A 24,107-nucleotide genomic window follows, 5' to 3' on the forward strand; every position below is an offset into this window, starting at 1 on the left:
GCGTGCGTGTACACTTAGGGCGTTTAACTTTACGCGCGATTTGATACTGCGGCACAGAAAATATGCACATACGTCACTACCAAACTTGAGATGAACCAAATTATAGTGTACTTTGGGGTTCTTTCACCATGAATCTGAACATGCAGCTTGTAATTTGAAACTCAAAAGTTTATTGGCTGGTTGTTTTTTTGTATCTGTCTATAGTATGTTGTGTTGGTAACAATTATGCTAGACGTACACCATTTTGATCTTGATTTTGATCAGAAAGTGCTGTTTTTTTCTGAAAGCTTGTGTAAAAGTCTAACACCACTGACTTTTTTGATTGATTTTGATCAGAACAAGAGAGTGCCATTTATTTTCTGAACGCTAGTGTAACAGTCTAACACTATTGACTTTTTTACCTCATACAGGGTGTTAGCTAGCCACCCGTCTGGCCGTCATTTTAGACGGCCAGTTTGCTCCTGGGACGGGCAAAATTAATGCCTTTGACAGATGCTATATTATAAATTGTATGTTTTGAGAAGTTAATTGTCCTTTTTAGTCGACCCAATTTGTAGAACAAGGCCATATCAGCACATATTTGAACTCTTAACCCCCAATGGGCTATAGATGTCTGGTAAATGTTTTAAAGGTCAAATTAGGACAGGCAATTTTATTCAAATGACGGGCAACCCTCAATTTCTAGCTAAGACCCTGACCTCATACCTGTCTCAGTTAAAACAAAGATGATTTCACAGTCTTTGTGGACTCATCATCTGGTAAAGTACAGTTTACATCATTGACAGGTCAATTTATAAGCACACATAATATCCCCCCCCCCCCCCCACACACACATGTAATCTCCTCCAAACATGGACGCTGTTTAGGACGATGCAAACGCGGCTGTCTGAATCCGTACTCGGTCGACATTCTGAGGACGTTTTCCGCCAATTTTTGTGTGTATAAAATTTTACCTAGCAACACGCGGACGTTATATCTCATGTACGAGAAAAACAAAGGAATACTTACCGCTTTGACTGTGGCCTTGATGAAATCTTTTTTATGTGTGAGGTCAAAATCTGGATAGGTTTCGTAGACTTTCTTACATACAGTCTTCATGGTTACTTCCTCCAAGTTGGCTTTGTCTAAGAATTTCTTGATTGTATCCTTGATTTGTGCTTCCTACAGAGAGGTGACATGAAATTTGAAAGAGTTGATGATAAAAAAAAAAAAGCAGCTTAACCCTATGAGAATTACCTGCCGATTAGCCTAAATTAAAGCCAAGAATTCTCCGCGTTGCGGAAATTCCGCGAAAATCGCGGAATTCAGAGGTAAAGCGGAAAACGCATTTCTGAGAAAAAAATTTAAAAAATAAGCAAAAATGACCTAGAAAAAAGAAATAAATAAAATACTAAATGAAATGGGTCTTCAAAATTCATCAAAATAAAGTAAAATCCGTCATAGATTTATCGTACAACGCCTGTCCTACCTCCCATTGCAGCCATGATACCCAATCACCCATCCCAACTTTACAACATCGCAATGATCGTCACATTGGCTGGGCTGCAAACATGCTGCAATGCGTCATTTTCACAGATTCTTGTGAAATTTTATTATGTCAGAAATGTGCTAAAATTACAAAGCGGTGAAAAGCGGAATTTTGCATTTGTAAAGCAGAAAATTCTTGGCTTTAGCCTAAATGAATATTGTGTCCAATTTTGAACCAATCAAGGAGGGTATTAATAAGATCATCTGCAAATGCAAGTTTGACCATAAATAGTTTAAAGCCTAGTCATAATTGGCAATTGAAATTAGCATTTCAAGTTATCAACCAATCAGAAATGCTGTTAGATGACCAGTAGTGTCCAGGGGGTTAGGGATGGGATAATCAACTGATTATGATCCTTACTAGTAGCACCACCTGCCATTCAAATATCATGGGTGTGAGAGGCCACAAACCAAAATGAGGAAAATTACTAAAAAAAGCTGAAAAACAATGTAAAATTGGGACAGGGGTAAAAACTCTAAATATGGGCTGAAAATAAAAAACAAATAAATTTGGAGGGGGGAAAAAGACGAAATCAGCTGAAAAGAGGAACTCTCACACACCTGAAATAAGCACATCAGAACAGCAACTACGAGGTTCTTTTTACTGAAATTTCCCCTGGTTCTTGGGTCTTTTAATTGAAAGCAGTGGTAATATTGCATAATCCTAGATAAACAAAGAGCAAGGATGGCAAACATGCTATGCGGTTTACAATAGCCTGACCAGGAGCAAGCCGTCATATCAACATAAGTTGACCCCTAATGGACATAACTGTGTGAACCATGCTCAGTTTCATGTTCAGCAGGAGTTAAGGTTTCAATTCTTGTGACCTAGAAGATAGGAAGAACACATTGGTACAATGCAGTGTATTATGACGAGACAAACTGCATGCAATTTCCTCTGGGTACAAAAGTGATGATTGCATCAACAAACTCTGTAAATATAATAACTAATTAGTAAGATGGTGACCAAGAACACAAAAACAATTTTGCACGTCTTTTGTGTGAATTGTTAGGATTCTTAAACTGACCTCAAAAAGATCATATCTTAAAATCCGGTCTATAAAAATGAACAAAAATTACACAAAGGATTACTTCAATACTCTACTCTAAACACATGTCAGTAACCAAGCAGTTGTCCAACTGACACAACAGCAAAATGCACTGACATGGAACAGCTTGGTTTCTTTTTGAGGCCAGTTTATATCATGACTTACTGTTGGTTCTGACTTTGACTTTTTCACTAACGGCTCATCATCAGAACTGTCTGAATCTGAAAAGAAACCAAAAATAATTTCTATATTAATACAAGAAAAACATATTTATATACACTAGGATGAAGATTATTTAAAAGACATACCATCAAATCACATCCCTTGCAAGGTGAAGAGAGACACAAAACCGAAGTGATTATCAGTGTTCTCACTCACAGCAGCTGAAAGGAGTATTCCAGCAAGCATTGCAGTATAGCTGCATGCTCCATAGTAAATGTATACAAAATATAAACAAGAGCCTATTAGATATTAAGAGATATGGATAGTTTCACAATACTTCAGCGGTCATATTTTTTGCAAACAAGTCTTAACCTCCCTGATTTAAGCCAGTTATTGAAAGTTGAAGTGAGAGATTTTGTGCACATTTTCTATGGCACATACAGTTCTATTTGCTGGAATAGTGTGATGACATAATACAGCCTGTACCCTGTATGCCTACTTTGGTTCAAGGACATGTTCCCAGTCATGCATGGTTCCTATTGACTTTGTGTTGAACAGAAGAAGTTTACATCCACCTAAATTGCATTATTTCAAAAACTACACAATTTAAAGAGCTAAAAACTCATCCAGTTATAGTAATTAGCTAAATAAATCATAATATTCTGCAATCATGTCTTAAAAATATGAAGTTTTGTCTGAATTTATCATGTTCTTTTTTACCAATTGGTTGGTTTCCAAAAATACAATTAGTCATACTGTGTGAACATGGTACACAGGGGACTGTCCTTGAGAGGTGCTTGAACCAAAACACTTCAAATTGTATGCATGGCTGTCTTTATCCAAGGTGATGATGTAATGACTATTCCAGCGAATAATGGAACCGCAAAGCATAATGGGATACTCCCTTCAGCTGCTGTGGTTCTCACTAAGGATTCAATTGAACTATTTAATGGTCAAAATGGTTCACTGAATGATTAAAGCTTCTATTTTGTAACCAGGGAGCACAATAGTTTTACCCCTCTCAATTCTACTGGACCAATTTCTGAACTTGTTGGGCCATACAGTCTTGCCAGTAACACCGGTGGTAATACAGGTTAATATCTGAAGAAACTGAATCCTTCATCGTCTACCAATTGTGCAAATTATTGTGCTATCCTTGTTTATGCAATGTTCATGCTAGTTTGGAACAAAATTACATGGTTCCTCAGCCGTCAGCCATGTTAATCGCCAGGGGGCATCTATTTATCAACTGCTTTCTTGATGATTGCATCCCTCTAAGTGTACTCTGGGTCGATATGCTGCCCAGCCCCCCCCCCCCCCCCCACGACAACATAAGCTGGTGTCAATGCCGAGTGTGACGGATAACAGGCCCGGGCTGATTCCCTTATCTTCACAAAAAGGCCTGCAACTCTAACATGTCCAGATATTGCCCGTCTGGTACATGGAACCTCCATTTTATGTGACTGCAGTGTCTGCATGTTTAGAACAACAATGAATGGGATAGAAGAGAAACGAGAAACCTCATGATCTTACAACCTTCTGACCGATAGCCTAAGCGCAGCAAACAACATGCCCACCCTCTACCTCTATGCATGTCACTGGCTGTACTGTACAGCACTTACAGTTAGCAATCATTATGGTGTTACCAGATTGGTCAGACATATTGGCCAGTATATTTACAGAGGTGTAAGTGAGCAAGGTCTTAGCCAGCCATGCATCCACCCGTCTTTAAGACGGGCTAATCTAATTTTAGATGGGTGGATTTAATGGATTTTACAGATGTGATAGCTCTAAAACAGAGGATTTTAAGCTTATATTAACTTGAGACTAATTCAGAGTGACATGTAAAGGCCAAATCAGGACATATTTGACCCCAGTGACCCTTCCATGGGTATAGACAAGTTGTTTTATATTTGAGGCCTTATTGAGGGTCAAATTTTGGTATCTGCTTGGACGGGTGGTTTCTGATTTCTGGCTAAGACTCTGTAAGTGAGGTAACAATCCACTCCGTGAAAAACATGCGAGCCAAAGGCGAGCACCTCACCAAATTTCTGGAAGTGCAAGGGACTTGTCCGGGAACAGGCTGCAGGGTATCACCCCTCAAAAAAAAAATTATCATCATCAATCCCGGAAATGTAAAAAAAAAAAATTAAAAATTAAAATTAAAATTTTTTTTTTAACATTTCCGGAATTGTTTTTTGGCCACATTTCCGGAATTCCGGGAATTTCTGGAAGATTTACACCTCTGTATTTACCTGAAGCAGCAGATTTCTTAGGTGTTTTCTTGACAGGTGTCTTCTTGACGGGTGTCTTCTTCTTTGGAGTTGATGCTTTGGGCGTGGTCGCTTTCTTTTCTTTCTTTGCAGGCGTGGCAGATTTTTTGGGAGTAACAGTTTTCTTTGGAGCAGCTGCCTTGGGCGTTTTCTTCTCAACTTTTGCCTTCTTTTTCTTAGGTTCCTTCTGTAAAAAAAGTGGAAATGGCATGTTTACTGTTACAAAAGCTATAGAAATGAATCATGATTATGTATTATCTTTTGCAAGGTTTCTTTTAAGCGCTAACCATCGCGTGTACGTTAAAGTAAACGTTTCATGTGCTGACAAGGCGATAACCAATCAGCAGTTTTCATTGCAATGTTTGGGAAAGCCCAGCGCACACACATACGAGCTGGCTGTAGCTAATGTTGTCATAACGATATGCCACTGAGTAAGTCCCTGTAATTTGTTGACATTACGGGGTGTATGCAAAACTAAGAGAGTAGCACATGCACTGCGGACTACAACTATTTGTGGCACGTCAGCCTTGTGGATTGGCGCTGGAAACATAAACGCGATCAATGATAATTTTTAGAGTCCTGCATAGTTTACTGCACCATACATATGTGGAATGCTTGTGAATGCACTTGTTGCTTTCAAAGTACACATATGTTGTGTCGGAAAATAAAAAATAGCAACTGTACAGTTTCTGGCAGAGAAGAACGGCAGTTGTTTACATTTTGAGAGTGTGCACGATGTAACCACGGAAGTGGGGTTCTGATTGGCGATTCAATCGTCAGACAATCATAACAGACTGATAATCTGATTGGCCGACCACGCATCAAAACGCTGGTCAGCGAGAGCGGCGATCTTGAAGGGAACACAAAGCTCTGTGTATGTCGCTCATTAACGTGGCGCTTGTGTCAATCTGAACAAGGGACTGCCATTCTTCTCTGAAACTGAGTTTAGTCAACGTACCTCCTCCTCCTCATCCGAGTCTGGTGACAAAGATGAAACCGAGTCATATGAATCATCAGCTGCATTGTCTGCTTTGCCATCTTCTTCGCTGCTTTTCTTTTCTTTCTTTTCCTTCTTGTCTTTCTTCTTCTTTTTCTTAGCATCACCATCCCCTCCCTCATCTTTCCTTTTCCTCTTCTTTCCTGCTGCCTTCTTGGGTGCCTTCTTTTCTGTTTACAAATGAAATGTGGGAAAAATGTTTTTTTTAAATGACATCATGTATATACGATAATAATAACACTAATAATAATACAATTTATATAGTGCCTTACATAGAAACGAAGTGTTTTATAGTAGTCTACAAATTAAAGATCTTATCAATATAAACTCCTCAACAAAAGTTTGGAAAGTTTTTTTAAGCATCTATATCTCAGATTATTTGTGACATGTTCATCTTGTGTTGCATATCTATGAACAGCTAATTTATTCCCCCTTTACAATTACACCACTTTTGAAACAATCACCTTTTTCACAGCTGAGTTCACGCCTTGTGAATGTTGTGGGGTCTCAAACAGAATGTGCCAAATTGACCATTATTCTGTGCAGCAAGCTGCAATCACATATCTTCGCAATCTGGGACCTACTGATTCAATGAAATTCTCCAAGATCATAACGCTAGCCCCACAGAGCCAGGGTAATTAATGACTACCTAAAGAATATGGGAGTAGAGAGAAGGATATGGCCTGCCATCAGCCCATACCTCAACCCGATTCAACACTTGTGGGACCAGCTTGGACATGCTGTGTGTGCCAGAGTAGCCAATGCAACCACATTGAATGACCTGCGACAAATCCTGGTTGAAGAATGAAATGCCATCCCACAGCAACGTGTGACCAGGCTGGTGAGCAGCACGAGGAGGTAGTGCCAGGCTGTTGTGGCTGCGTATGGTTTTTCCACCCACTATTGAGGTTAGTGATTAGTGTTGTTTGAACACAGAATAATGGGCAATTTGGCACAATTTGTTTAAGACCCCACTACATTGAGTACATTCACAAGATGTGTACTAAGCCGTGAAAAAGGTGATTGTTTCAAATGTGGTGTCATTGTAAATGGAAATATATTAGTTGTCCATTGATATGCAACATAATATGAACATGTAACAAATAATCTGAGATATAGATGCTTGAAAAAACTTTCCATAGTTTTGTTGAGGAGTTTATCTCTATAAAACCACACCATGAATGTACCATTGTTGTAGTCAAGACCTCTATGTCCGAGACCGAGACCAAGACCTGCCCATCCGAGATCGAGACCGAGACCAAACCTTCCGAGACCAAGACCACCCCTTCCGAGACCGAGACCTCTAAGTTCCGAGACCAAGACCGAGACCGAGACCTTGGTTTAATCCCGGGAATACTCAAGTTTGGTTTGGGTAGGGGTGTGCCGCTGAGAATTTGAAAGGGAACCCATCATTGTACCAACTTTTCAAGAAATTTTGACCCGCATATTGCCTTAATTTTTATAATTTTTCTTCTAAATTTGGGGAAAATTTCAAAAATGTTGGCTATAGTGGAGGCAAAATTAGGCTAGTGTGTGAAGCGCCAGTGCGCGAAGCGCGCACAATTGAGCAATTTTACAATATTTGGGCCCAAAACACAGTGTTTTTCGTGCTGAAAAGAAGATGCACACTGCACAGGGCAACTATTTGTTCATTTATTATGCTTTTGTGGAGAATGTCCCCCTTGCAAAAGTTTAGTGGGATCCTCGCTTCCGCCACCTGCCCACCTATGTTTAATCATGAACTGAAATTGCTCACATCCGAACATGCTCACTTATGATTTACTTATAACTTTTAACTTTATAAAATGAAAATGATATCTTTATTCTTAACAATTTCTTCAACATTCATTGAAATTTAGGGTAAGGAATAAATAATGAATAACAACAGAAAATCATATCTTTTTTTTCAGGTCTCGAATAAAAAAATGTTCGAGACCGAGACTTTTGAGGTCCGAGACCGAGACTTTAGAGTTCCGAGACCGAGACCTTGACATCCGAGACCGAGACACTGCAAAACCAGGTCTCGAGATGGTCTCTGGTCTCGAGACCTACAACACTGGAATGTACCATATTTTACGTAAGTAGCACCCCTAGCTGCTTAACAGTAATTTCAGGTGGGTGCTATATTGGGACCTTTTCCATGCAAACAATATTGTAATTAACAGTTCTAGAAATAAGACCTGTAAATGAGTGTCATAGTCCTTGAAATATCCAGTCTTGGTTTTCCTGTGATTTATGCCCGATTGTATGATAAAACTGCACCAAAAGGCGCTTAAACAGGTGTATGTTTGACAAGTGTACCCTCATTTGACGAGGTGCTAAGTCAAATGCAAAAGTGGTCATGTTAATGAAATCTGACATCGCATGTTCCATCTTTAGATATCTATACACCGGCCTCTAGATGATCAAATCAGCAGCAAATTCTCATGCATTCATTAAAGTCTGACAAAATGTGGACTTACTCTTTTCTGGTAGCGGTCTCCCTGATGGTTCAGGTTTCATCAGAAATTCCATTATCCTAGGTACAATAGCCTCCTTGTTACCACCTCTCTCCAAATCCAACCATAAGCACAGCTCCCTTAAACCTGTCATAGTAAACCTACAAAGAAACAGTAATAAGTATGTATACCAGGGTTTTCTTGAAGCATTTTGCTGAAGGGGTACATTCAATTTTCTTATACCCTTTCAATTGTGAATTTTTCCTCTGAAGGGGTAAAACACATCAAACAGGGGGTATTTTTTGATTTTAACAATGTGTGATTTGAATTTTTTTTTCACCATGAGACCAAACATGTTTGTCTCAATTTTTTTTCATTAGTAAATTTACTAATGACTTGTACCACCCCAAGCTAATGCCCTAATCCCATAATTCATTCTCATAATAACAAGGGTAAATTTCATCTTATATCACCCCAGATGAAAATATGGGGTATTTTTAAGTCAAATCATGGAATATATGAACGCCTATTTACAAGATTTTGTATGTGTTGGACTAGGCCCTTTCAAGAAAGTCATGACAAGGGAGTCATTTCTCAACACACATTTTTTATACTCTGGCATGCTTGTGCATCAGGTTTTAAAAGTTTAAACACATAAGTCACCACTACTTACTTATATAACTTTTGCTCTTTCTTCTTGTATTCCGGGTCATCTTTCTCAAATGTGAAACCAGAAAATTGTCTTATATTCCTCTTGACCATGGTCATCTGTGGAAAAGTACAATACAATATATTAAGCCTGAATAGATCTCCTCTTAGACCAGTGGTCACTTCGGGGGATGGGTTTTGGCTAACAAATATATAAATATATACAAAACTGCCCATCCATCTGACAATAGAACTTTTAGGAAGAGTTATGAAAAACACTGATCATGCGTGGGGGGGGCAAAAATTATGCTTTGTAATACTGACCAACTCGTGCCCCTACTAGACACATCCATAATGCCATGGTTCATTATCATAACAAAAGGGTATATTTTTATCGTCTATATCAAATCATTGAATATATGAACGTGTACGTTTTCAAGATTTTGTACGCGTTGCACTTTCTTTGGATTTGAAGGGGTACAGAAAGTGTGTGATTGTGTGTTATAGTAAACCCTGGTAGCATGATTTTGGGTAATAGGCGTCCCAGCTCCCAATGCCAAAGTACTGCATCCATGACATACGGTCATTTTCACGGTAAAGGGTGTAACTTTGGATTTTTCACATTTTAATCCGTAGTGTTCTAATAAAGCCACAGAATTCCATGATTTTTGGCCACATAAGTCATCTAGTTAGCAGCTACCTTGGGTAGCATAATCAGCTTTGGGAGTTACTGCGTTCAGTTTTAGCAGGCTTAAATGTACTTAATATTGCCATTTTGAAAAACTATAAAAAACAGTAACATTTTTGTAAAACCCTGTGTTTTCTTCAGTTAGTTCATGGATAAGTTTTCTTATCCTGAAAGTACAGTCATATGTTCAGTAAACACTGCCACATTAGATTTGATTGTGAACAGCCCTGCATTTTTGAGAACCGGACTTCGATATTTGTCGTTTCGGAGGCTTCATTTTCCGTTAACAATTGTTAACAAATTTTGTGGGTGTAGCTTTGGTTCATAATTCTTGGTTGTTTCTTCACTTCTTCTTGATTCATAACAGCTGTTATCTTAACTTGAAATGGGTAACAAAAATTAGTCGATTTGCAAGCTTTTAAAATTTTTATAAAATCTTGACTTCAAAGAGCCGTTTTTCCGTTAACTTTTTGAAGCCTCCGAAACAAACTGTTCAGCAAGCTTGTGCAAATATAAATAAAAGAGCTCATCCAATCTATTTATCAAAATGTAGCAAAGTAGATCCTCAAGTCACATGTTTTTAAATCGTGGAGATATATATCACCGTTTGAAAATGGGACCCAATACAAACTTTCCGTTAACAATTGAAGCCTCCGAAACAAATGAAGCCTCCGAAACAACAATAAGATTAATTATCATCTATGCATATCTAAATTGTTGTGTTTCATACTGATATCTGCATTGTAATTATTACTTCATATGTGCAGAATGTCATAAATTAAAAAAAATTTTGACATTATGGTTAATGTTTGAAAAATATACTGATACCCAAAAAAGCCTGTTTCGGAGGCTTCAAATGCAAAAAACACCATACTTAACAAATGGGTGAAAAAATTAACATGTGATAAATCTACAATATCTGCCACATAGAATCATTGATTCAATATACACAAGAAAATAACAGCTTAGATGATCCCAACACTGTTGTTTTCAAAAAAACTACTTCTGCAATGTTTAACAATTGTTAACATGAAGCCTCTGAAACAAAAAAAATGACTTGCTGTGATAATTTAATTTTTGTCACAACTGAAATTCAATACTTAGAAGCAAAGCATGAAAATTAGTAATTGTGATATTTATTACCTATTTTTTTATGTCAACTTGTAGTGGTTAGCCAAATATTTTACTTTTATGATCACCTGTGTTGTTAACTGAAGCCTCCGAAACATAAATCGCTTGAATTGCCAATTCTAAACAATAACTCCAATTTCTGTGAAACTTGGCTGGGAGGTTCCTTTCATCAAGTAGTATTTGTACATGAAGTTAGACATTCAAATTATTTTAGGAACCCAATTAAAACTTAAAAATATGTTTAAGGTTTGGAAATTTCCATTGTAAATGACACTTGATGTTAAAAATTTTCAAAACTGCAATTACAAACATAGCAAAACATGGCATAAAATTTAACTTATATCTGTTGACTTACTTTGGAATGGGATTTCACATGTATTCCAGCTTTCATGTCATAATTTTCTGAGGTTATGTAAAATACATTTTTTCTTAGATTTTAACCAAAATGTTATGGAAATGTCAATTTTTTTATTAGAAATCAAAAGGTTTAGCCTTGAAACATTATTTTACTGGAATTTAAGTTGCTTCTATACATGATTTCAGTAAACAGAAACATATTTAAGTGGTTTGAAATTTTGACCCAAAAAATCAAAAGTTACACCCTTTACTGTGAAAATGACCATACACAAATGCAACCAGTGTTCCATAGGTCGATCAGTCACAAAAGAACAAGCACAAGAAAAACAAGTGTGTGTATCGACTGCTCAGTGCCAGAAGTGTTTGAGTGCTATAGCTGCCATGTGTAGCTGTCATGTATAGATGAGTACAACATACTGTATGTAAATTGCCAAATTTTCACAGGGCAGCTATTGCTCTTACCCACTTCTGGCACTGATCAGTCAGTATGAACAGTCTGGTTTTGGCAGCTACGTGTCCTCTTTTGCAGACTCTGATGCTATGCACGCGCACCCCAACAAAGTGCGCATAAAGAGGACAATCTTGATGTACCAATGCATACAAATCTGTTCACAAACAACTCACAGGATCAATAGATACATTAAATTCTAAATCTAGACTCTTGTTTGTTTGTTTGTTTGTTTACCCAGGTTGGTCCGTGAGGAACACATGCTAATCCATGGAAAACCATGGACTGTTCCAAGCTCATACAAATGCACAAGCCTGGATAGCCAGTGTAGGCTAATATATGCATGCTGGCCTAGATAGCTTTGATAAACAAAGCAAGAAATGGAAGAAAATAGCTAGGAAAAAGAGAAAAGAGAGAAGGTCACTCCCAAACACAATTGTACAATTTTACTCTTAGCCCTTACTTCGTGAGAAAGGAAACTGGCTTGTTGCCATTCACCTACAAAGTAGTACTTACCTTGCCAATAAAGCCAAACAACAGAGAATTCACCGGCTTCAGATATTCGGAATTTGTTCTATTGATTTGAAAGTTGACTGTAAACATAACAAAAGAAAAAAAAAGGTTACAACATTTAAATGTATTAATATCTAAAAGTCGTCATGAAGAACAAAGAATTGCAGATTGACAGGTTGCCACCAGTACACAACTTCTTCCCAAAGAGAAGGTACACAAATTGGATGAGAATAATAACCATAATGGGGGCACTACATTTTTTCCAAAAAGTTCAAGTTAAAAAAAAACAAGTTCTGCTTTATAGTTGACCCCCTCCCTGTATTTGTGTATTTTAAGCGTCCACCATATAATCATGCCACTGATTGGCGGTTGTTAACGCATTATGCTGCTCCCAGTATACAATTGCTGTTGGCAAGGTTGTACTCTGCGTAATAGGAATTCTGCTTGAATGTGGAGCTTCTTATAAGCAGGGAAAAAAAATAACCCGAGGCACCGAATGGTAATTGCCTTAAGTGCCCCATTCCTTTGCCTTGGTGCCCTTCAAAATGTGTAACTTTGGATGTATTCTTTAGTACCGTACATGTATGTGATTGCCTTGGTGCCCTAGCAGGCCTTAGCAGAATTGCCTGGCTGCCCTCGCAAATGCCAAAATGGTACTTTTCCCCTGTTTTAGGTTCAATGATCATCGAGCCGTTTCAGCCTTCCTGTGAGTAAATATTTATACATAGTTCTTACCATTTGGAATTTCTCCTAGCTTTGTTCCTTTTCCTTCTTTTATTTCACCCATGACCTTTTCTTGTGGCGATTTGACCTCCTCAAATACAAGTCTTTCTGTCTTCTTCCTTTCTCTCTTGCCTTTCATAATCTGTACTGGTCCCTCCAATGAGCCCACTAAAATAAAAGAAAACACAAGAATAAACCATAGCTGACATTGCCTGACAAGTCTTCAAATTTCATCCAAACAAAATAGGCTGTACATAGCTAAAATATGTAATGGTTACCAGGGGTTTGTCCTCAGAGGGTCTTAGGCTACATGCACAGAGAGAAAAATAACTCATCACACAGCCAATTTATGATACCACCCAATTAACATTTATTTTTTGCGGAATTAGCTGAAACTGTCAGAGCACCACACTGATGCACGAACAAGTAGGACTATCTACAGAGATTACCCATTGATAGGGAACAAAAAGGTGGGAACGGATTCTGGACATATTATTTGATGATTTTGATGGTGGATCCCACTTGGGCAACACACCTCCAAATATTTTCCGGACACGACCATTGAAACTACCAAAAAAGACACGGTCCAGACCCTGATCCCCCTGAAAAACATGCCATACCTGGCTGAGCACACGGCTGCAAGATATCTTGCCTGCCCACCCCCACACCCGGAACGGGGACTGCGCACAGACCTGGCCAGCTACCCCCAAACACCACTGGTCTGGGACACGACCCACCAAACCCTCCCCCAGCTACAAACTGGGTGGGTTGGGCGGGATTTTCAAGCGAACCTGACCGCTCCAGCCGAAAAAAGTGAATGAGGAGGAGAGGAAAAAACCGCAAGTACCAGGCGCTCACTAACAAGAGATCTGATTGGTCCGAGCCTGGCAAAGTCGTAAGGCAGCCAATCAAGAAGGGGAAAAAATAGCCCCGCCGCAGTTACTACCTCACAAGGGTGACATTACTGATATGGCTTGAGCTGGGGCCAGGCTGCGACAAATCGCCTGTCCGATAGCCCGGGGCAATCACATTTTTTGTCGGGCAATTAAAACTCTGAAGAGCTGTGCCCGATCGGGCAAGTCTAAATTTAAACCAATTAAAGCTTGATGATTTAAAATGGAGTATTTCTGTCCAACTTGGCGTGTTCACAGAAGTAAAAAAACGTCAAAACAAAGTAGAAAACTTCTTGAAATGGAACTCAAATTTCGCTAGGCACTCGTATCCCACACCAGACTTGCAGACATTTACATGTATATATGCTAATGAACATCATGCCGTTACGTGACGTATAGGAAGTTTGGCCAATTATAGAACCTGTTTCAGTGCAAATATCATGGCGTCAATGGCGTCAGCTGGCCATGTATTTGCATATGATTGAGATTGAGATGTACTAGTGGTTGGCGAAATACGTAAATCGCCGTGACTTTACTGACAAAATTTCACATAAAATAAACATTATTTTCCACATGTAAGAAACAAACAGTGAAATAATTGAATGAAATGTTTATTTTTCATGAATACTCATTTATTTATCAACTTAACTGAGAAAAGTATTGGATTTCCGTAAGAATGCAACTGCCAAATTCGGCACACTTACGGTACTATGCACTGCACTGCATGATGAGTACGGTATGTGACTTTGTCGACAATTGTTGCGGGAATATGGGTTAATTCGGGCAATTTCGGGCAACCAATTTTGGATATTGCCTGCCCGATCGGGCAAGCTAAAAAATAAAATTTGTCGCGGCCTGGCTGGGGCAATTAATACAACCTGCCTTACTCCCCCCGAACATCGAGGAAAAACCCAGCCAAAACAAAACCAACAGGGGGACCCCATGGTGACAAAAACGCTTTTGAATAGACAAGCTATTAAAAACCGCACATATGTGAAAATTCCCTAATTTTGGAACCGATGTGAAAAAATATGTTCCGTTTAGATAGTTTGAACAAAAATGTGATGAGTTGCTACACCGGAGAAGTATGTTTTTACTTTTATCCTATGGGACAAATGTTATACACGTTTTTTGCTTCTAATATCAAAATTGCTGGAGCAATACATTACTTAAAATTAGGAAACATATTGTTCTAATGGTTGGCCTCAATATAAGATAGAAAACAGAACATGAACAGATTATACCACATCCCTTTAAGGGGGTACTACACCCTGACCCCTGGCCAATTTTGTGCCTATTTTTGAATTTTTCTCAAAAATTATAGCACATTGGTGACAAGTAAGATACGGTATGTATATTATAGGGGCAAGGACTACAACTACTGTACTTAAAATTTAGCAACTCAAAGCAAGTAGTTATTGATTTATTGATCAAATATTGGTTTTCCCTCATTTTTCACTGTAACTCCACATCTGTTGTCTGTGCTGAAATAAAATTTCCAGTGCAGTAGTTGTAGTCCTTGCCCCTATAATATACATATCTTACTTGTCACGAATGCGCTATAATTTTGGGAGAAAAATGCAAAAATAGGCACAAAATTGGGCAGGGGTGTAGTACCCCCTTAAGGGCGTACTACACCCATATGTTGATTTGATTGGTCTAAAAAAAAATTCCATTTATAGCTAGGCGATATATGCACGGATCATGTGAAATAAAAAAAATTATGAAAAAACATCGTTTTTCACCTATTTGTCTTAAAGTTGATTGGTTGATAAGGACGCTTATTCATCCCTTTTTAAGGGATTTTTTATTTAGCGAGAGTACGTAGTCAATCTCCATATAGACTGGCCCCCAGTCTCGGTTCGGTTCCATCTCTGGATAATGTAACAATAAATAATTACGTAATGCCCTATGAAAAAAAATGCCAACTCCCCCCTTATTTTCTTCAATGCCAAAAACCCATTCCTCTTCATCCACAAATCGACGCCACTAATTACACCCACCACAGTCAACCATGCAGCAATATAGAAATATACTCGTATAATATAAGTGAACGCGAAAGTCCATTGAGCGCTGATTCCGAGACTGGTCCAATCTGTTAGAGATTTCACTTTCAAATATTCGTTCAACGAAGCACGGTGATTCGATGTCAATTCTGAAAGCCCGCCCCAGTTTCAATTCAAATATGGTAGCACAAAGCTATGCGCGGGATGTGACGCTTAAGATCGGATGGGACACTTGTCAACAACTGAGAGGTATTGAGCTCAAGTGGCACGCGCCTGATAGACCCATATGCAGCGCAATAATAAAAGGCAACCACTCGACTCGGACTTAGGCCTATTGTCCATATTGCGTACATTATCGGCGTGCGGTTTGCAAATGTTTGCACATTATTTAGCTAGGGAAGCCTTTTCAAATATCCCGCGCTGCCAAGCTGCGTTGATTGGTCGGATACAATATCGTTGTTTAGTCGCTTACACAAACGTTAATGTAGTGAAAACATGGGCGTGGTATATAGAAAGATTGCGTGACTCCAAATCCGTAAAAGTGAACTTCCAGCAGTTTGTGGGAGCTGGAAGTCAAATTGCCTACAGACTGGGAGGGTCCGTGTATTGGGTTGATTTTTAATGCTATGTAATCTACATTACCAGTCGTTCTCCACGGACCCGAGGGAGGGTCTAATCTCCATAGGGATGGGCGATACCAGCTTTTGGTACCGCTTGTCGATCTAGAGCAGTCAGGGGGTGTGGGTCGAATTTGTAGAAAAAAAAAATAAAATGAAAAAAAAAAAAATGGCCGCGGAGCGCGCTTGCGCGACGCAGGGGGTTGTCTGAGGGAGGATGTTCCCCCCTCAGAAATAAAAAAAAACGTGTGCAAAATGAAGATCTAATTGAAGCGATTTGGTGGACAATTTTGGCACTATTATGCCTAGGCCTACTAGTGTAAAATTTTAGTTTGGCGGCCGAAAATTTGTGAAAGCCTTTCGTGGACAAGTTTCCCTAATATCGTAGGCCTATAAATTGTTTTAAACATAAATCGGTAAAGCAGAAGCGAAAATGGCCACTTGTATATCGATTACATAAGGGAGGGTAAAATGAAGACTAAATTGAAGTGATTTGGTGGACCATTTTGGTACTAGTGTGTAAAATTTTAGTTTGAAAAAGCCGCAAATTTGTAAAATGACGGTCCATGAAACCTTCCGTGGACAAGTTTTCCCTATAAATTGTCCAACATAGGAAATTTGCAAAAGTCGAAAGAAGAGCGAAAATGGGCATATGTTTATCCGCTACGCAAGGGGGCCTGTCTGAGGACAGATGTTCCCTCCTGAGAAGTTTGACAAATTTAAGGTCCAATTCAAGCCATTTGGTGCATCATTTTTACACCAATCAAATCAATCAATCAATCAAAAAAAAAGGGCCAGAAGTCAATTTGCAAAATTCGAGATTCGTAAACATGGTAAAAACATGCATAAATCGATGAAGTCGGTATGCTGTCCGTCTTAATAATGACTTTGGTCACGGTGGCAAAATGTGACGGACCCTGCATATCGGCGGGCCCGTATAGTAATTTTCACATGCTTTTAGGGGCTGGCATTTTCTTGGAAGGGGGGTCACAAATATGTCAGTGACCGGAGTCAATTTTTATGACCCCCCTATCATGGGCAAAAAATTTTACGACCCCCCTATCGCGGTCGAAAAATTTTATGACCCCCTTCCAACTACACAGACTCAAGAAAAATTATTCATTGCGGAACTAAGGCGGAGCGCGTCAAAACTTTAAAGTGAAGAAAGTGTGTGGAGCGCGGTAAATTTTTTATTATTAATAAAAAAAAGGCGTGCTTTTCTTTTAAAAATTTTAGTTCACCAGCCCTTAATAATTCTATAACCCCCCTATTTTGGGTGTTAAAAAAATTATAACCCCCCGTTAGGGTGCATCAGGAGCCCTCATAGTAAGCAATTAACTTCTACCTAGTCTTAAAATGTTCCATTAGTGAAAAAAATAACCTCTGTAAAATTTAAATGAAATCGGAAGTCGCTAAGGGGGTCCACCGTACGCCGGAAGTTGGAGGACTATGTCCTCCACTATGAACATACGGCAGCTATTTGAATAACATTCATTAACATAACAAGTATAGTGGCTGCCTTATGATAATTGTTCATTGTACTAATGTACTAATGAGTCTTCATTTATTCAAATATTATTTTTGAAGAAGTATAAGGCAGCTTTTTTGGAGTTTAATATGTGCAAAATAATAGCTGCCATATATATTTTTTGAGCTTTAGGCTGCTGCCATAGAAGAATGAGCAGCCAGCAGTTACCCAGCTGAACCTATCCCATTTCAGTGAAAACACTAAGACGATGATGGAAGGATGGAAAGCTATTGGTGCTCTGAATACCTTAACATCTGAGTTAAATCTTCACAGAGATGATTATCATGACTGCATAGCTATGTCTTGTATTCCTGGGCGGTAAAGATACAAGTGACCTGGAGCGCTTCACAAAACCTGATGGATGACAAAGCTAAACATTGTATACCATAAAGATCTGTCAGCTAGAATTGGCAATTTTTCGACTCCCACAGGAACAAGTACAACACAATACTACATGTAGCAGGCATGTAGCTGCCAAAAGTGAAGGACTTTGCTACCATTATCTATTATAGTTCCTGGGGGATTATGTGTAATTCTGCCATTTTCTGTTTCTGGCTCAATCCTGCCCAATGCTTCAGGTGAAGCCAGATGGACTGGAATTGATGTGCACATGGGATTGCTTTATTGGAGTTGCTTTAGGTACAAATGTAGTTGGTTGCTTCTTTGTTGAATTTGTTAGGATTCCTGTACTATGGTGATGTGGTACAATAGTTTATTCCAGACTGTTACTGTTCTGGGTCATTGATGCCCCTTAGAATGATCTGAAACTGTATCACTGTCAGTTAATGTGTAAATATGTGAATCCTGTGGTTTCTTGAAGTGCAATCAGAGCAGGGTTCGATTTACTTTGAAAAATGTGCGTAGCAATTTTTAGCGGAAACCTTATTTAGGTGATGTTCTTATAATATTAGCATGTTTACATTGTAAAAAATTGCTATACAAGCTGAAATTTGTGTAGCAGGTTGTCCAAAATGGTGAGCATTTTGCTCCATGACACCAGTTAAATCGAACCCTGAATCAGAGCATCCCAACGCCATTTGTGGTATCTCACTGCAGAAATGGCAACCCTTGCACTATTCAGTAGCAAGATAGGCCTACCACAAGAGGTGAAACGACTAGCTGACAGACTCCTGACTGTTAAATCTTAGACTCCTGACTGTTAAGCCTTCAGAGGTAATACCAGCAACATGTGGCCGTTTTGGTACTGGATTCGGGAAACCCAAGTGACTCAAGTGACTAAGAGACATCAAGCAGTCTACTACCAGCCATGATTCTTGGTTCATCCTTCAAATTCTGCAGATAGATCATGAGTTTCTTGCATGCAGAGGATGTTGAAAGTTGACCCAAAGTCTGCTGCGTACCAAAACCTTCTGTTGTTATATTGATGCCAAGAATATGGTAAATGATTGTGCTGAGCTTGGAGTTATGAGTTCAAACTACTTTAATATCTTGGAGCAGCCAAAACTACACACTACCAAACTGTGTTACAAGTTGTGTTCCTGTAAATCTATTTCTGGCTTACATGTACCTGCAGTTACAATTTTTTTTTTGTTCTGGTTTCTATGACTCAAGTATAGTAGCTGATTTTACAGATGCATTCCAAATGTATTACATCAATCATAAGGCAGCTATTGTTAATTATGTCACTGTCCATACAATAGCTGCTTCATGTTTAATTGTGTGGAGTCAAAATGTGAAAAAGTATCAGTAACTAGCATCAAATAAGGCAAGCATAGAGAATAAATCATATGGGAGCCATTTTTCTCACAGTAACTTATTGCATTAAAATAGCTGCCTTTTGCACAGAGTAATACATTTGCGACAAATATTTGATTGGCCCGTGGACCCCCTTTACAATGATTGATTTCAACCAAATTTTGTATGATGGGTTCATTTAGGAAGTGGAACAAATTAAGGGTAGGTAGAAGTTAAATGCACACATTTCTGAAAATCATGGGGCTCCTGATGCACCCTACCCCCGTATTTTTGGTCTGAAAATTCTATGACCCCCCCCAGTATTTTTGGGACCCCCCCTTCCGAAGAAAATGCCAGCCCCCTAAGCAGTGAATTCTGCATCACACTAGAGTTGGAGATAGTCTAGGCCTACCACACAATTTATTCGCTACCTGAAGTCGCTAATAGAGAATGAATGATTAGAATATTTGTTTATTTTTTGTTTTCAATTTTCGAATATTTTTTGTCAATACGTTCCATAAAATAACTCTATAGGCCTAGGCCTATTCTGTTAAGTATACCGTATCGTATACGCGTATCGGAAAATTGACAGTGTCGAGTCCCTCCTCGCCTGGTTACGATTGTAGCGTTGAGGAGTAATTAAGCAGAAGATACCGCCCAACCTTAACCAATTAGTAAATATGGCGTCCTGCATTGTTGTGTGTCACTTGTCTTCCGAGCTGTGAGTGCACTGATTTTAAGTGTTTTTCACCGTGATTTAAACATGGATTTTCTCAAATGGAAGGAATAATCGTAGGCAACAGGTAAGTGACGAAATATAAAGAAGGGTGTTCCATCAGTTTAATATCAAGTTGTTACCATTGTGAACATAGCCACACACATATAAATCGCGTTTTGTAAGCTTTCTATTTTCTCAGAAAACTGAGCACAAATTCACCCTAATACTGAAAACCAAGGAATTGACTGTTCTTTAATTTCAACCTTATGAAATCTGAAACAAATGTGCTGCCTTGCGAACACAAATTTTGCATATCATTGTCAACTGGAAGGGGAAAATAAGTTTAATTTCATTGATAACATGAAATTGATGCATAATTTTGTTTTCAAAGCTGTGCATAATTAATGCATTTCCAAAAAAAAATATTTTGGTACTTTTAGAGTCTGCCATAAGTGATAATATGTGTGTGTAAGTGGATTCACGGTATCAGTTCTGAAATTGTTAAAATGATCAAAATTGTGACAAGGTCCTCATGTACCTCTCTTTGGCTTGTACCATTAAAAGCATGTAAGCTACATTATTATCAATGCCACCAATAGAACGAGAAGATTTGCCCCTTCATTTTGCATACCACTTTGACCAATTTTTTTTTCTCATTTCTTCGCAAAATGCAAAAAACCTGCAAAAAAATGTGATGGGTGTAGTACCCCCTTAAGGCGGTACTAATTTGTGACTATTTTTGCATTTTTCTCAAAAAATAATAACACACTGGTAACAAAAGTTATGTATATTATAGGGGCAAGGAATCCAATTACTACACTGGAATTTCAGTGACTCATTTGATAATAATTCTTACACTGTTCTTCATCTGATGATTCGTCTTCATCATCTCCATCCTCCTCCTCCTCTTTTTTCTCCTGTGGTTTCTTCTGTGGTGATTCGTCTTTTTTCTCTACTTTCTTGGGAGTCTTCTTCTGCGGTGAGATCTGCTTAGGCTCCTCTCCTGCTTCCTTCTTGTCCTCTTCTTTCTCACCATTACTCTGCTTACTTTCTTCTTCTGCCTCCATGGGGGAATCCTGTCAGCGATATAATATGTACAGTGTTGTTAATTTACCGGTAAATTAAAAATGGCGGTAAATTACCGGTAAAAAATGGTAAAATAAGTAAATTATCAAAGAGTTATATTGAACAATAAAAATTCAATTCTTTTCATATTAAGAGCTACATAGATTCTTGAACACAGTCCTGTTTTGTTGAATATACCTTTCAAGATGAAAATCAGCTTCAGAAATAAAGCCGAAATTGTAAGAAGTGAAACAAAAGTCATGTAGTATTTACGTACATTTTTAACAAGTGTTTCAATGTTTTCTCTCATATTAAAAGGCTATTAAACAACACAAAGACGTGGAGAGCCTTCATTCATTCATTCATATTTATTTGGCAAAAGCGACATAAAATAGTACAATGAAACATACAAAAATTTTACACATTGAAAAGCTGCACACCAAAAAGACACCAAAATGCCGAATTGCCAGGATGACCCATAAAGTCTAGCTTCCTGTGTAGACTTAATTCCAATGGGGTCCCACAAAAGAACAAAAAGATGCCTGGGAGCGTGTGAAACAATAAGATAAAACAAAGGCGGGGACCTAAAGGAGTAAGCTACACAAATTCAGCAGACTCATGGGTCATAGCAACTCTAGCCAGGTATTTTTTCATAGCATGTTTATAAGTACATTTGTCCAGAATGGATTTGATATCTGAAGGTAGGTTATTCAATCAAGAGTTGCATGGTAGAAAAAAGATTTTTGGTATTTGAACCAACTCTTGGGACATGAAAATTCCAAGAGCTTGACCTAGTGGCATGAGAATGAATATCAGAAATTTTGGTAAAAAACTGGGTAAGATAAGAAGGGCCCTGTGAATGGAAAATATTATACATGTGGTTGAGTCTCAGCTGCCTAGCCCTGTTTTGGATATCTAGAAGTTTAACTAAGTCAAATTCTACCTGACCAACATGATCTCTGGGAGCTAGGTTCAAAATAAATCGAATCATCTTGTTTTGAATAACTTGAAGTTTGTGCTGATAAATTTTGGACAAACCAGTATACCATGAGGTGCAACAATAATCAAGATGACACTGCAGTAATGCAGAGCAGAGATTTTTTGAAGCTTTTGGTTGAAAAATTGAGAATGTCTGTATAAAAATTTGAGCCGGCCAGTAGCTTTCTTAATGAGAGAATCGACCATAACTTCTCCAGAGAGATGTTGGTCAAGTGACACCCCAAGATATTTTATGCAGGGAGCTGGTTGAATGGTATGATCATTGTATGAAATGTGAAAGTTGGATGCTTTTTAAGCTTTCACGTGAGCCAAATAAAATCAGTCGGTTTTACCAACATGCAAGGATAATTTGTTGTTGATGAGCCAGTTGTTACAGGATTTCAAATCTAAGCTAAGATCATGGGCAATCACATCCGGGTTTGTGTCTGAAGATATAATAACACTATCGTCGGCATACAGGAGCAGCTTGTACTTGGCACAGGAGTCTTGTACTATAACATCAGAGAAAACTACATTCCATTTTCATTTTCATGGTTTTGGTAGAACATTAATGCTAGCAAATTCAATTGAATGAACAGCTTTTGATGCAAAAAAAATTCCACTGTAGACCCTATCTCATGACTGATGGTAATGTACCTGGTCATTCATAATATTTTGATCTGGTTAAAACTAAACTATACTTCAAGGATGCTAATCACAACTTACATGTAGAATGAAATGATGATGTTTTACAGTGGTACCCAAAATATGCAGGGAATACTTTGGTAAAACAGAGACAAAGAGCATTTATATAATGTGAAATCAAAACAGCCATTCTTTAGTCATAAGTTCACTCATATTTGTGACAAAAATATGGGCAATTTTACCTTGAGTAGTACAGTTCCTTAAATGTTTATGAAATATAGAAAGCTCATGACATAGTCAAGCCATGGTCAACCCCTCAAAATTTGGAAGTACATGTACCATCAAGGGGGCTTGGGAGGGGGTGCTGCCAGGGTTAGCGGTGCCTGGTTAAAACAGGGGGTCCAGTGGAAATTATTTGGACCCCTTAACAGGACCTTTGGGCTGAAAACAGGGCGTCCAAACCTAAAAACAAAGGGTCCAAAACACCAAAATCTTTAAAAATTGAAAAAAAATAGAAAAATACCAAAACAGTTTATTTTTATTTATTTTTATTTAATTTAATTTAATTTAATTTAATTTAATTTAATTTAATTTAATTTAATTTAATTTAATTTAATTTTTTCATTTTATATTAACTATATATTCCATGTCTACCGCCTGCTGCCTATACTGCCTGTAGAGGGCAGTATATTTTTTATTTACATAAAATCCAGACGATGGTGGACTACATTATTCAATGTGGCAACAGCCAAAAGCGTAAACAAAACAGACAATAGGACGGCAACACTGCCTGCACGATGGACGCAATTATTTTTTCCCGGAGCCAAGATCCGTTCTTAGCTCTATTGGCCGGTACGGGTGGCCCCATACAGAAAAAAAATGCACAAAATATATTTCCTAGTGCAATATATACATTTTCACATGAAAATAAATAATTTTAAATTCAAAGAAAAAAAAAAAGAAAATTTTTTAATCATCTCCGGGGAAGGGAATCGAACTCGGGACCCT

General features: G+C 38.3%; 1 protein-coding gene across 1 annotated transcript in view; it reads right to left on the reverse strand.

The window, feature by feature from the left end:
* Positions 1-24,107, reverse strand: part of LOC140165859 (protein DEK-like) — a 36,035-nt gene that overhangs the window by 6,287 nt on the left and 5,641 nt on the right. The window contains exons 2-10 of the mRNA XM_072189193.1: positions 21,268-21,487; positions 12,967-13,122; positions 12,235-12,311; positions 9,120-9,214; positions 8,471-8,607; positions 5,970-6,178; positions 4,994-5,198; positions 2,742-2,797; positions 1,009-1,161 (exon numbers count right to left, since the gene is read on the reverse strand). Coding sequence (XP_072045294.1) covers positions 1,009-1,161; positions 2,742-2,797; positions 4,994-5,198; positions 5,970-6,178; positions 8,471-8,607; positions 9,120-9,214; positions 12,235-12,311; positions 12,967-13,122; positions 21,268-21,487 — 1,308 coding nt within the window. The remainder of the gene's footprint in view (positions 1-1,008; positions 1,162-2,741; positions 2,798-4,993; positions 5,199-5,969; positions 6,179-8,470; positions 8,608-9,119; positions 9,215-12,234; positions 12,312-12,966; positions 13,123-21,267; positions 21,488-24,107) is intronic.

The sequence above is a fragment of the Amphiura filiformis genome, chromosome 12 (assembly GCF_039555335.1).
Source record: "Amphiura filiformis chromosome 12, Afil_fr2py, whole genome shotgun sequence".
Taxonomy (NCBI): Eukaryota; Metazoa; Echinodermata; class Ophiuroidea; order Amphilepidida; family Amphiuridae; genus Amphiura; species Amphiura filiformis.